At 41.5% G+C, this 12,867-nt stretch overlaps 1 protein-coding gene across 3 annotated transcripts in view; it reads left to right on the plus strand.

The window, feature by feature from the left end:
• Positions 1-12,535, plus strand: part of mast3a (microtubule associated serine/threonine kinase 3a) — a 39,789-nt gene extending 27,254 nt beyond the window's left edge. For 2 of the 3 annotated variants that reach the window (XM_042497067.2, XM_042497066.2), the window contains 13 exons: positions 707-845; positions 1,076-1,208; positions 1,289-1,454; positions 1,632-1,733; positions 3,150-3,272; positions 3,524-3,636; positions 3,812-3,993; positions 5,832-6,229; positions 6,672-6,895; positions 7,289-7,411; positions 7,606-7,742; positions 8,875-9,059; positions 9,180-12,535. In XM_042497067.2, the coding sequence (XP_042353001.1) occupies positions 707-845; positions 1,076-1,208; positions 1,289-1,454; positions 1,632-1,733; positions 3,150-3,272; positions 3,524-3,636; positions 3,812-3,993; positions 5,832-6,229; positions 6,672-6,895; positions 7,289-7,411; positions 7,606-7,742; positions 8,875-9,059; positions 9,180-10,048 (2,894 nt within the window). In that variant the 3' untranslated portion in view covers positions 10,049-12,535. The remainder of the gene's footprint in view (positions 1-706; positions 846-1,075; positions 1,209-1,288; positions 1,455-1,631; positions 1,734-3,149; positions 3,273-3,523; positions 3,637-3,811; positions 3,994-5,831; positions 6,230-6,671; positions 6,896-7,288; positions 7,412-7,605; positions 7,743-8,874; positions 9,060-9,179) is intronic. The other variant, XM_042497068.2, reaches the window with a different exon arrangement.
• The last annotated feature ends 332 nt before the right edge of the window (positions 12,536-12,867 follow it).

Raw genomic sequence — 12,867 nt, forward strand, 5'->3', positions numbered from 1 at the left:
GTTTATAATACTTACGTTTTGTTCAGTGAGATAATCTTTTTGAAGCCTAAATACAATTGCCAGAAGTAAAAAGCTAATGTGAGGCTGAAAACCAACTAAGCATGACTTAACGTCGCTACAATAACAAGGTAAAGCTGTGTTTGGTGTGATATCTTTCTGTAGTCTCATTTAGCTGCTTGTTAGCAACTGCCTTCATTAGAAGACATAAAAGCTTCAAAGTTCATCAGTAAGGTATTTTATGATGTATTTTTGGTTGTAGAGCAAAATGTAAAGGTCTCTTCAGCTTGTGTTAACTGCAGACCTTATTTTAGAATTCTAACCAAAACCCATTGACTTTCTGATGGTGGAAGCAAGGGTGCTAAAATGCTTACTCATTTCTGCATTTTAGGACTCATTCCCGGGTCACTCTATTGACACTGTTTTAGAGACTCCAGGCTCTGATTGGTTGTTTTTATTCAGCCACTGGACTTTTGCAGATGTAATTATGACCACTAGGAGGAGACATAGTAACTGGATTTTTTCGCAGGTTATTGGTCTCATGTACCACTGTCAGGATAAGATAGTATAAGTTTGTTTTTTTAATTTCTTTTATTAAAGTAACTTACTGTAGCATCAGCGTCTTTTTATGCCCACTCACTGTAAAGCTTAAGAGTCACAGACAGTCAGAAAGCCTAAACAAAGCGTCTGACTGTGTTTATACTTTAAGGTGGGGATTGTGCCAACCTATTGAAGAACATTGGTCCTTTGCCTGTGGACATGGCTCGGATGTATTTTGCAGAGACTGTTCTGGCTTTGGAATACCTTCACAACTACGGCATCGTCCACAGAGACCTCAAACCTGACAAGTGAGTCCTCATTTTACATTTTCCTATCTCTGCTTTGAGGCAGCACCTAATTACTTCCAAGCTTTCGTCATTTTTTTAGACTTGCCATCGTCTTTAAAAGCCTGGCAATCTTTTTGAAGTTGGAAGAGAATTTTCTGAACCGATCAGCCTTTGATATTTTTCACTGAGTCTGAGATGTGTGTTTTGGGGCTAGCGTTTGATGTAACATGAAATGTTTCCTTCTTTTGTAGTTTGTTAATCACCTCCTTGGGACACATTAAGCTGACAGACTTTGGGCTGTCGAAGATTGGTCTAATGAACATGACCACCAACTTGTATGAGGGGCATATCGAAAAGGATACCAGAGAGTTCATCGACAAACAGGTTTGTTTCCTCCCAACTCTCCTCTTCATCTCATCTGTGGTGTTTATGATCTTAACTGACATCAGTCCTCCTCCCTGCAGGTGTGTGGTACTCCAGAGTACATTGCTCCGGAGGTGATCCTGAGGCAGGGCTATGGGAAGCCAGTTGACTGGTGGGCTATGGGCATCATCCTTTATGAGTTCTTAGTGGGCTGTGTGCCTTTCTTCGGAGACACACCAGAACAGCTCTTTGGTCAGGTGGTCAATGGTAAGAGCTTTAATATTCTGACTCATCACTTCTTTGCTACACATAAATCTTCCATAATACAGGTTGAACATTTTGTTCATTTAGTCTTGTGTTATTGGAAGCCACCTCAACTTTATGCAGTGTTTCTGTGCAATTAAATTCCTTCACTGCATCACTGGTATGTGTTTCTTTGTCCAGATGACATCATCTGGCCAGACGGGGAGGATGCTCTGCCAGCTGATGCCCAGGACCTTATTACCAGACTGTTGAGACAGAGCCCTCTTGAGCGTCTAGGAACAGGTTGGTGGCAGTGTGACGATGAACAGGTGGACAGGGCCCTCTACAGCAGAAACACATATAACTTGCTTTGCTGAAGGGCCACACTAGGGGCCAGTTATGTAACACACATTCATAATTATTAAATGGGGGTGGCCTCTGGTTTACCAGTTGGAATTTGCACCCCCATATAGGCCAATTCCTAGGCAGCAACCCAAGTTCAAGTCCGACCTGTGTTCCTTTGCTGCATATCATTCACCTGGCTGGTAGCCATTTCTGCTCTGGACGATGTAGGACGACGGCAGCTCGGGGGACGTGTTGCTCGCAGCGTCGGCTCGGGGCTCGCCTCCCCTCATTCACCTTTCTCTGTCTGCCCCCTTTCCTGATTCACACAGCTGCTCTATCTAGGGTTCCTGTGGATGCTTAAAAAATCTTAAAAGGCATAAATTCAATAATCTAAAAATGAGGCCTTAATTGGTTTTCATATGTCTTATATAAATCTTTTAAAAGTCTAAAAATACTCAGATATGGGAAATAGGATTTTATGAATTCTTTTATCCTGACGTTATAAAGTAAAATAAAAAAAACAACTGGTAACATGTTTTATTTTATTTTTATTATTATTACTTTTTTTTTAATTAAATAAATACTGCCAAATTCCCCATGCATGAGCGTCACCAAAAAAGTCATGTTTTGTGTTGCATGAATATTTGGGACAAATTGTCCCGAAGCAATCATTTTTGGTTGTTGTAAAACTGGTTTAAGTGTAAATGTGGATTTAAAAGTCTTAAAAAGTCTTAAATCTAACACGCCTTTATTTACATTGAAAGAACAAAAACAAAATTACCTGCGTGATTCGATTCATATTTCTTGTGAATTAGGACATGGTCTGTGGGCCACCTGACATCATTTTGAGCTGTAAGTTTAGTATCACTAGTCTAGATTATAACCTGCTGTGTCACACTGTGATCTTCTGCTGGCCAAGAAAAAGCACAAACACATTTTCTCGTCACCTTTACTTGTTTTGAAAATATTTAAAGTTGCTCTTTCAACGTAACAGACTCAATCTCAGTGCTTAATTGGCAGCTTGAGACATTTTTGTGGCTGTATTTAAAAGAAATTTTCCAACAGATTCACACTTTTATGTTTACATCGCAGCTGTAATAATGAGGGTTAATAAGGCCACATCTGGATTTAGGTAGAGCCATGGTAAACAAGTCTGTGATGACTGGCACCAGAAACTTTTGCCTTGAGTAGGTCAAAGCTCCAAGGAGGGCCATGTTCTCATTTCTAAGAAGATCCCACCACAACAGGGAGATATTAAAGTAACGAGGGAGAAACTGCTCATTAAGGCTGATGAGTTGCTGTAAACCAGGCCCAAGATGGGTAGATATGAAAGCCAAACCTGTTTGACTAATTTTTGTTGTTGTTGTTCCCCAGGTGGAACCACAGAGGTGAAGGTACACATGTTCTTCCTGGGTCTGGACTGGAACGGCCTCCTGAGACAGAAAGCTGAATTTATACCTCAACTTGAGACTGAGGAGGACACCAGCTACTTTGACAGTATGTGGCAGACCAGTCAGATTTATGCACAGACACAATTCATTTTCAAGTATGGACTCATTTAGCTTCAGTTCATATCTGTCTGCACACACACACAGACATTGGCACACCTTTGTTATTAACACAGAAGTATACAGGGCAAAAATGAAACAGGCGGTGAGAACGGTAAAACTTTTGAGGTGCAGACACCTGATTTTAAAGTCATGCCTGGTGGTAATTTCAGTGTAAGTAAGTCATTTTGTTTCCTCCAGCCCGATCAGAGCGATACTGTCACCTGGACTCAGATGATGATGATGAAACCAATGATGATGAGTCATCTCTAGAGCTCAGACAGTTCTCCTCTGTGGCTCACCGCTTCAGCAAGGTACTGCTCTGCTCACTGGTCTTCACCTGAAGACAGTCTCAGAAATTATATATGGAGACATCGTTAATGTCTCCATATAAAATATAAGATATTGGTGTGAACTCTCCTAAAAAAGGGCTATTCAGATATATCAATCAAACGTCTCTGTAACGAGTTTCCTTTTTTCCTACTCCAGGTGTACAGCAGCACAGAGCACCTCTCCACCTCCACACCGTCCAACCAGAGCCTTTCATCATCGGAGCGCAGCCACAGTGAGGAGAAGGAGGACCGATGGGATGGCAGGGGAGTCCTCTCCCCTGGCGATGGACACAAACACTTGGCTGGTGGGGACAGGAGGGCAGATGGACACAGGGGGAGGTGAGAGCATGAAATGTGAGAGAGTGATGTCCTCATTATGAGAGGAAAAGAGTTAGAGACAGCCTGGGTTCTCGCTTTGTTAGCATTCAGTATAATGAAAAGTGTGAGATTGAAGTGTAATATTATCTCTGATTAAATATGAAGCACTCAATATTCAAAATTAGCCACTTTTAGGAGATATTGTAAATAGACCTTTTGGAATAATACTAAAAGTCTTTCTAACCTTCCGTCAGGTTTGATCCTTTCTATATGGAGTTTGTTTTTGTGTTGATTGGGGTTTTGTCAGTATCCTCTGACTTCCTCCACCTGACATGCAGTTCAGGTGGAGGCTTTCACATTGCTCTGAGATGTGAATGAGAAAGTGTCAGGTTTCCTGCTTTCCATTCAGAGCATACTGGGAAAAGCTCCAGGTCCCCCTCTGACCCTGGATAGAGTTGACTGTTGACACAGAAAGACTGATATGACCCCACTGACAGGATTGTAATGTTTTAGCAAATAGGATCAACATTTTAAAATTAATACATTTAACAACAAGATAATGTTTTTCCTTAAAAATGAATGTAACCAAATACCTAGTGGTGAAGACATATACCAGAGCTCCTTTACCTGCACATACAAACATGAAATTTTAACACATTTGGCAAATCTGGATTCATGGATGTTGATCCATGGTTGCTGTTTTCTTTATTTTTCTTCTTTTTATTTGAAAAGGCAACATCATAAAGTGTCCAAGACCTTTTCCAGTTTCTTATATACATTGTATATTTGCATATGCACGAAAATATGTGTTTAAAAGCTGCAGTACTTGTTGGCCATAACTCACTCCTTAGGAAAACTTTCAGTCCTCCATCTTCACTTTCAGGAATATATATCAGTGACTGTGTTTACATGCACACTAATATTCCACTATTATTCCAAATTTGACAATATTCTGATATTTGATATCACTCATGTAAACAGCATATACTATTTGGATATTACAAATCGGGCCCTTTTTTACGAAAGTAGCATTTTACGATTATTATTATCGTAAAATGCTATTATTATTATTGTTCTGGTTTTATGAGCATTTCTCAGACATGTAAACAACACACTCTTTTTATGTCAGTCAGGGTTTTTGCCGCTGTTTTCAGACATGGCGTCTTGCCTCTTTACAGTCAGCTTTGTGTGTTGCATAGGTTGTAAACAAACCAACTTGCCAGCCGTTTGCAAAACTCTGACGTAGATATACCCACGAGAAAAGCCACTTTTTGACGCCAAGAAAAACAAAGGCACAAGTGGCTCCAGCTTTTCAACTTTTCTATATTTTGTAACAATAAGCGACATGTGAGGACATGTTAATCAGAGTATGCACAGCTGCATGCAAACAAGAATATTATTGGAATTTTTATTTTCATTAGCCATGTAAACCGCTTAGTAGGAATATTGTGTCTTTTTTTGGAATAAGGGCAAAACATTTTTGCATGTAAACATTATCCATGTGTACCCTTTCTAAATACAGGTATAACATATCTATCTACATATATGCGTCTATATTCACCCTCACACCCACATGTATATAACCTATTTACCTTTGTGTACTTCAGCTTGTCAGCAACTCTCTTGTATGACATTCTGACATATGCACACTTTATTAAAACTGACAATACGTTAGAACCAAGGAAGCTTACATTTCTACTATTCCCATAAGTAAGAAAAGGGAGAATGAGACATAAATGGTGTCATAACAGTGGCTGTTTACATATGGAAAACACTGTTGCTTACTCATAGTCCTTCTTTGTTTATTGGACAAATTCTGACAGAGATTCTTATATCAGGTTTTACTGTTTTCCTTGCAGTCTGCGTCCTCGTGCTTCATCCAGCTCCTCCCAGTCAGAGCGCAGTGCCAGCCCGCTGGTGATGAACAGCACCCAGAGCCTCGACATCATGCCTCGCTTCGCCATCGCTGCCGATGAAGAAGGTAAGACTGACAAACGCACATCACTGTACTCCAGTCACTGTTATTATCTATTAAGAAACACTGACACACTGTGCCTCCTGATTCTAGACGGGATGGTTTCCAACCTACGGCGCATTCGGCTCCGGAGCAACAGCACTGGCACCAGGCCATCCTTCCGAAGGGGTGCGTCACGGCGCATCGCTCACCAGCTGGAGACTCCAGAAAAACCCAGATCCTCACCTGGAAAGGTCCCTAAATCTGCGTCTGTCTCTGGCCTGTCCCTCATCATCACCCCAGGTATACAGGATGATAATAATGTCTATAAAATGTTACTATCTTTAAGGTTTATCATAGATGCCATTGAAGCTGTTATAGATCAGTTGCTTACTCAAATTCCAGCTATAATCATGTTTTTTTTAACAAGTCTTTAACTGTAATCTGTTTGCATTAGCCGAGACTATTTGTGTGTTTACAGTGCCCTCTACAGCCTGATGCTGTGTAACTTCTCACTAAATACACATACAACATAAATACTAACACTGTGGACAAAATGAGAACAATGTCACCTGACTTGTAATGGTGTTTTCCCATTTAAGTTATTTAATAACCTCCATTGTTTGCATTATTATTATTATGGTAGTTTGGAAGAAGTAGTTTTATCAGCAGAATTTAAGAACATATTAAACACACTATCCATAGACAGTCATCTGATAAGCTTTCAAACGGTCTTCTTCTCCAGATGATTCAGCAGGTCCTCCTACAAGCCCCAAATCGTCCTTGTCCCTATCGTCCAACCCCTCATCCAGAGACTCGTCCCCCAGCAGGGACCTCTCTGTTAGCATCAGCTGCCTCAGGCCTCCTGTGGTCATCCACAGCTCTGGGAAGAGGTTTGGCTTTGCGTTACGAGCTATCAGAGTCTACATGGGAGACAGCGACGTCTACACTGTTCACCACATGGTCTGGGTATGTGTCCTCGTCTCAGGTATAGCTGGTGTTAGTTACGTATGAAGATTTCTGTTTATTCAGCAAACTTAGACTGTAATTGTGAAACAAAAAAGTACATATTAAAGCAGCTTTCATGATGGTCACATTTTCTCTCAGAGGCCCGAAATGTCAAGATCATAGAGACTAAATAAGTGCACCTAATTAACTCTGTATTTTATGGATTTTAATATGCATTGTGACTTATCTGAACCTGTGCAGAATTGTGTTAGTGTTCATATTTGTCATATTTTTGACTGCGTAAGTAAACTGAAAACATTGTTTGTAATAATTGCAAAGGGCTGTCATGGTAACAGCTGATTAGATGGTTGCTTGCTAGTCTGAGGTTGTGTGTGTGTGTGTTTGTGTCCACAGTGTGTTGAGGATGGCAGTCCAGCACATGAGGCAGGATTGAGGGCTGGTGACCTCATCACTCACGTCAACGGGGAGTCAGTCCAGGGACTCGTCCACACTGAGGTGGTGGAGCTGCTGCTTAAGGTATGAGAATAACTTTCATTTTTAAGATACATTTTCTGCTGATTACAATGTGTTTTTGTCAGTAGGGAAAAGTCTAAATGTACAGCTGAGTCATTCTTAAACAAATATGCTAACATGTTATTTTGTGGCTGTACTTCTAAGAGAGCGGGTGAATGAATAGATAGGTGTTGATGTTGATTATCTGTTTTTAACAGAGTGGTAACAGGGTGACCCTGCAGACTACTGCTCTGGAGAACACTTCTATCAAGGTGGGGCCTGCCAGGAAAGCGAGCTACAAGGCCAAGATGGCCCGACGCAGCAAGAAGAGCAAGAGGAAGGACGGACAGGACAGGTACTTAAAGAGAGACATAACAAAAGTCATAAACACCAGCAGCATTTCTCTCTGACATTATGAACCCTTTTCCGGAGTTAAGTACGAAGCCCTGTTCAGACCAAAGATTCACGATGGTGGAGTTCACACTTGCAACTACTTGCAATGCCCCAGTCTTTAATGTTCTGAAAACTTGGTATTTTACACCAATGTGACTCGGTGAGATGATGTATCATCTACAAAGCAATGACTCTTAATTCCGTTCTAACTTCCAGCTTTTCAGCCATTAAAAAATACAAGTAACAACTGAAAGAGTAGCCTTATGTTACTTTGGGTTTTAAGTATGTGTGTGTGTGTGTGTGTGTGTGACATTTGCACATGTGCAGCAGCGGCCTGCCTTCCAACACCAACATACTATGAGGACAGAGACTGACATATAAACCCAGCAGAGATGTAATGAGACAGACTTGGGCTGGGTGTGGAGGGAGAGCTGTTGTCAGAGAATGCCACAGCAAACGAACATGCTGTCTCCTGACAGTGTGTTACTGACTTGACCAGCTGACTTCACTTCAAGCTGATTGGCTGTTGAAACAGGTGACGTGCCTTATGTTCTCAAACCAGCCATTGGCGATTTGACAAGCTATGTCACAGGTGACACCATCAGCCGGCATGAGTCGAGCTGAGACTGGCCAGTTCACACTGCTCCAGCTTTCCCTGCCACACTCTAAAATGGTTTCGTTTCATCTCGTTGCAAAACTTTGATCTGAACTGGACTTTTGATCTCAGATTAGACAGCTTCGACTTCAGTCGCTAGTGACTGCAGTTTAATGTAAAAAATTTCATTCTTTGAGTTTGTTTCTTACATTTTGGTGGGCAAGAGACTGCTTTGAACTATTTGTAGACTTTAAATGGCTCAGTCATTACTCACAAGAGGGGAGATGCACTAATGAAGTTTTGATCAATATTCCAGTGACATGAATAACAACTTAATGGATCTTAGTTTCTGGAAGTTGTGTCTTTTTCTCTTTTTTTAACCTCTGTTATTTAGTTTTGGGCTTTTTGGAAGAAAACCTTTGTACTTAAGTGAGCACGCCAAGAACAATATTACATTAAAAAAAAAACACACACCTGACAGCTCTTTCCTCTTGCACAGCCGACGACGTAGCATCTTGAAGAAGCTCACTAAGCACACGCCTCCTCCGCCCATGCAGAGCAGTCGTAGCTTCTCTTCAGGTTTCCACCAGTCATCTAGCGACAGCCTGTCCGGCTCCCCCACACAGAGTCTCTCTCCCGGGCCATCTACGCCTTGTCGCTCTCCTGCTCCTGATCACTCTGGAGGTGAGTGTCATGCATCATTTGCACCCCAAAAGGGTGAAGTCATTTTTTTTTGTTAATTTATGCTGTGTGAAAAGCACCTATTAACCCTAAACTGTGTAATTTTTCTATTTTTTCTGTCAGATTCAAGTTCCTCTCCCTGCTCCAGCTCCCCTAACTCGCCTGTACCGCAGGCTCGTCCCAGTTCCCTACATGTCTTGGGTCGCTACACCAAAGCTGGTCGCTGCAAGTCCACCAGCAGCATCCCTCCTTCTCCGCTGGCCTGCATCCCACCTCCTCAGCCCCTCTCCCCCCAGTGCTCTCCATCCTGCCTCCCGAGTCACCCCAAGTCCCTGCAGGGTTTCCATGGCAAGACATTGTCTCCTCCAACTATCACCCGCCACTCTGTGCGTCCCCGCAGTGCAGAACCGCCACGCTCGCCGCTCCTCAAGAGGGTCCAGTCTGCAGAGAAGCTGACAGGAGACAAGACGACAGGAGGGTACCATGGAGACAGGAAGGCCTACAGCACCCGCCGCCACACCATGGAAGTGCCTCTATCTGAGGGGGAGGGGCTGGAAGACATGGAGGGGGACACCGCCACCGGCTTCGTCTGTGTCGGCGAGCACGGCCGTCAGGGTCTCTACATAGGAGGGCAGAGAGGCCACCAGGACGCAGCCAGTGGAGGCAGCGAGCACTTCCGCGCTACCGCCTCGCCACAACATCGCGGTGGCAACCACCACTCCAAAGAGGTGGTGGTGATGAGGAAGCTGGCGCTGTCGGAGCGAAGGGACTCCTTCAAGAAACAGGAGGCCGTGCAGGAAGTGAGTTTCGATGATTTGGAGGAGAGGGAGGCAACGCCAAGCCCGACGCCTCCTGTCACGCAGCCCAAGGCATTCAAGGCGTCCTGGATCAACTCGGCCCAGTCAGAATCCGCCGTGAAGCTGGAAGTAAGAGGATCACAGGGTACAACAACACCGCAGAAAGCCAAGTCAAAAGACAAAGAAGGGTTTTAGTTTTGTGACTTTTCTAGGGACAACAGGTCGACAGAGAGTCTCACTCAGGAGGAGACTAAGAGGTGAAGTCACCGACCTGCTACTGTACTTAACATTTGAAGGCCTTGCATGTGTGTCCAGAAAACTGTGACCAAGTCCCCAAATCATCACGAGCAACAGCTTGAAGAAGGAAGAACAAATTAACATCGATGTTTCTCAGTAATATATGCATCCTGCTACACTGTTAACAGAATAATGACTGCCAAACTATGTTTACTTCCTAGTTGCTTGTTTTCTCTCTTGGTTCTCAAATCACTGTGGCGCCTGTAACTGATGTACTTTGTAAATACTTTTGGTTTTAAATGAAGAAACTTATTTATGACTTTTTATGCTCATCTTGTCGTTGTGGTTGCTGAAAATGCCTTGGATGCTTCGGCTGTTAATAGTTGAGGAATTGCACAAAACAAAAGCCACGCAGCAACTTCTCAGTGTGGTTTTAAAGCAGGTGCAGAAAAGGGCATCAGTTGATATTGTACCTTTTTTTTTATACCTCAATGCCTGTGTAGAACTGGGTGTTGTTTCGTGTTCAGATTGGATCTTTGAAATGAACTTACAGTGTTTGTCCTGCAACATATAATGTATTATAAAATTTCAGAAGATATTCTGTGCTGCCTCTCTATTATACATCTTCTGGTGGTGACTATTTAGGACTCATCGATCCCTAACACAGGCCTTGTGTAAACATGTTAAAGGACAAAAATCTCCATACTCTGAAGCCTAGCTGTGGTGCCAAAGGAACCATTTAAAAAGAGGTACTGTAGTTGTACATAAGAAGCTTCATGCATGCATGAGCTCTACTTCCACTTCCTGTCTGTCATGTTAAAAAAAAGTGTCCCTCCTCTGACCTTATCAACATGCAAGTGTGTAGATAAAGTTTTGTGACTACCTTCAGAAACCAGGCTGTCGTCGCTGTCCTCGAATTAATACCTTGTTGAATCAAACCGCCTCCGTCCAGCTCCTTACAACCCTAGTATAGCTCAAGTGTTTGCACAAGTTGTAGTAGCCGTAAAACAGTTAGAGCACATTTCTATTTCAGGACGATTTCCTTCTTCGTGGGATTCAAAAATTGTACAGTAGATGCAACAAGCAAAACTGGCTCCCTTGGCTGTTTTTTTTTTTCTTCTTTTTTTTATGCGTGTTATGAATGAATGTTTACATTTTAGTGGAAATATGTGTTTTTTTGTTAAATTATTATGAAAAAAATGAATGACAGGGAATTGAACCAGAGGCCCTGAGTGGATGAAGAAATGAGTAGAGGTGATCGTCTTTTGTATATTTTGATATGGAAACAGTCTTGTTGCAGTACTAATAATCTATGCTGTCAATGTATATTGTATAAACAATGGTGGACCTTATAACAGCTGTCGATGGTGTCTTTTTGAAAGTGACCTTGTAAGGATAGATGGACTCGGATACATTGTGTAATGTCACATACAGTACATGTGGCAGGGTCTTAATCTCATGTCAGCCTCAAAGGATTGTGCATGCTTCACATCCCATTATATTATTCCCACAATTTTTACAACATATTTCCATTTTATTTGAACTCTTTGGTATGATAAATCTCATCCAAAAGGGGCTTGACCTCTTTAATTTGATGTTCAGTCACATATTTGAGCTTTAAAAGGAGAATTTTGTGAAAAGATGTAAACATATGGGATTTCCAGCCCTTTATTTTCTCATTTTGTTACTATTTTGAAGCTATTTTTATTATTTTCTTTTAGGAACTGTTTTGATCAGCAGTCAAAAATGCTTCCGGTCTTATTTCAGATTAATTTGTTACACAGGAGAAACTTTTGTCCTGTGTTTTTATGAAGGAGCACATTTATATTTTGCTATCAAGGTAACTGTTAATGTGGGAATTTATAATGGACGTTTAGCACACATTAAACCTTGAATGGTGGTTGTAGATTAAATTAGAAGTTTGCTCGTTGTACCTTGAGGGGAAAAAAACTGTGTCTGTGTAGAATTTATCACCGAATTTCTGATGCAATATATATCTTGGTATGTTCTCAAGATTTTATCTTTTTATTTTGTGCCCCAACAAAACCGTCATAGTCTCTCTTGACCTTCCGTTGTATCATCATGTTTTACTTTTTTAAATCAAGATTTCACCAGTAGTTCATACCAGCGGTTCAGCATCGCAAATCAAAATGAAACTCCATGACGACGACTCCTCTCATCTCTATTTTGTGTGTGATAAACTCCATGTCTTCACATGGCTGCTCAACTTAACTTGTCCATCATTTCCACACTTGTTTTAGTGTGTTTGTGTGTTGAAAGTTGTTGCTCCTGAATCAACCCCTCGTCCACAAATGACAAACTGGCTTTTGTGAAATTCCTACCATGTGGGTATCTGATGCATACTGGTGTGTGATATGTTTTTTATTGTCTTAACAGTGCTTGAAATAAATGAATTGCAAAGGGACTACAAAGTCCAGGACTACACTGTGTTTGCACTTATTTGTCCCTCATACAACAGAAAATGCAAGTTTATGACACCATAAATAATCATAATCTTAGACTTAACTATTGTCAAGCACAGCACTCTACACTGACAAACACATCTTAGTACTACAATAATGAGTACTCTGTGTAGTAATAATATACTAGGTATGATAAATGTTTGACTCAACTGACTCAAGTATGCAGATAAAGTACAGATTTTGCTTACATTTGTCCCTTTTACTGTTTTTCCTGTTCAAAATCAAATATATAAACATTAAATAAATATTAAATATCTTTCTATCTATCTATCTATCTATCTATCTGTCTGTCTG

This window comes from Plectropomus leopardus, chromosome 12 (genome assembly GCF_026936395.1).
Source record: "Plectropomus leopardus strain MGB_pleo_1.0 chromosome 12, ASM2693639v1, whole genome shotgun sequence".
Lineage (NCBI taxonomy): Eukaryota > Metazoa > Chordata > Actinopteri > Perciformes > Serranidae > Plectropomus > Plectropomus leopardus.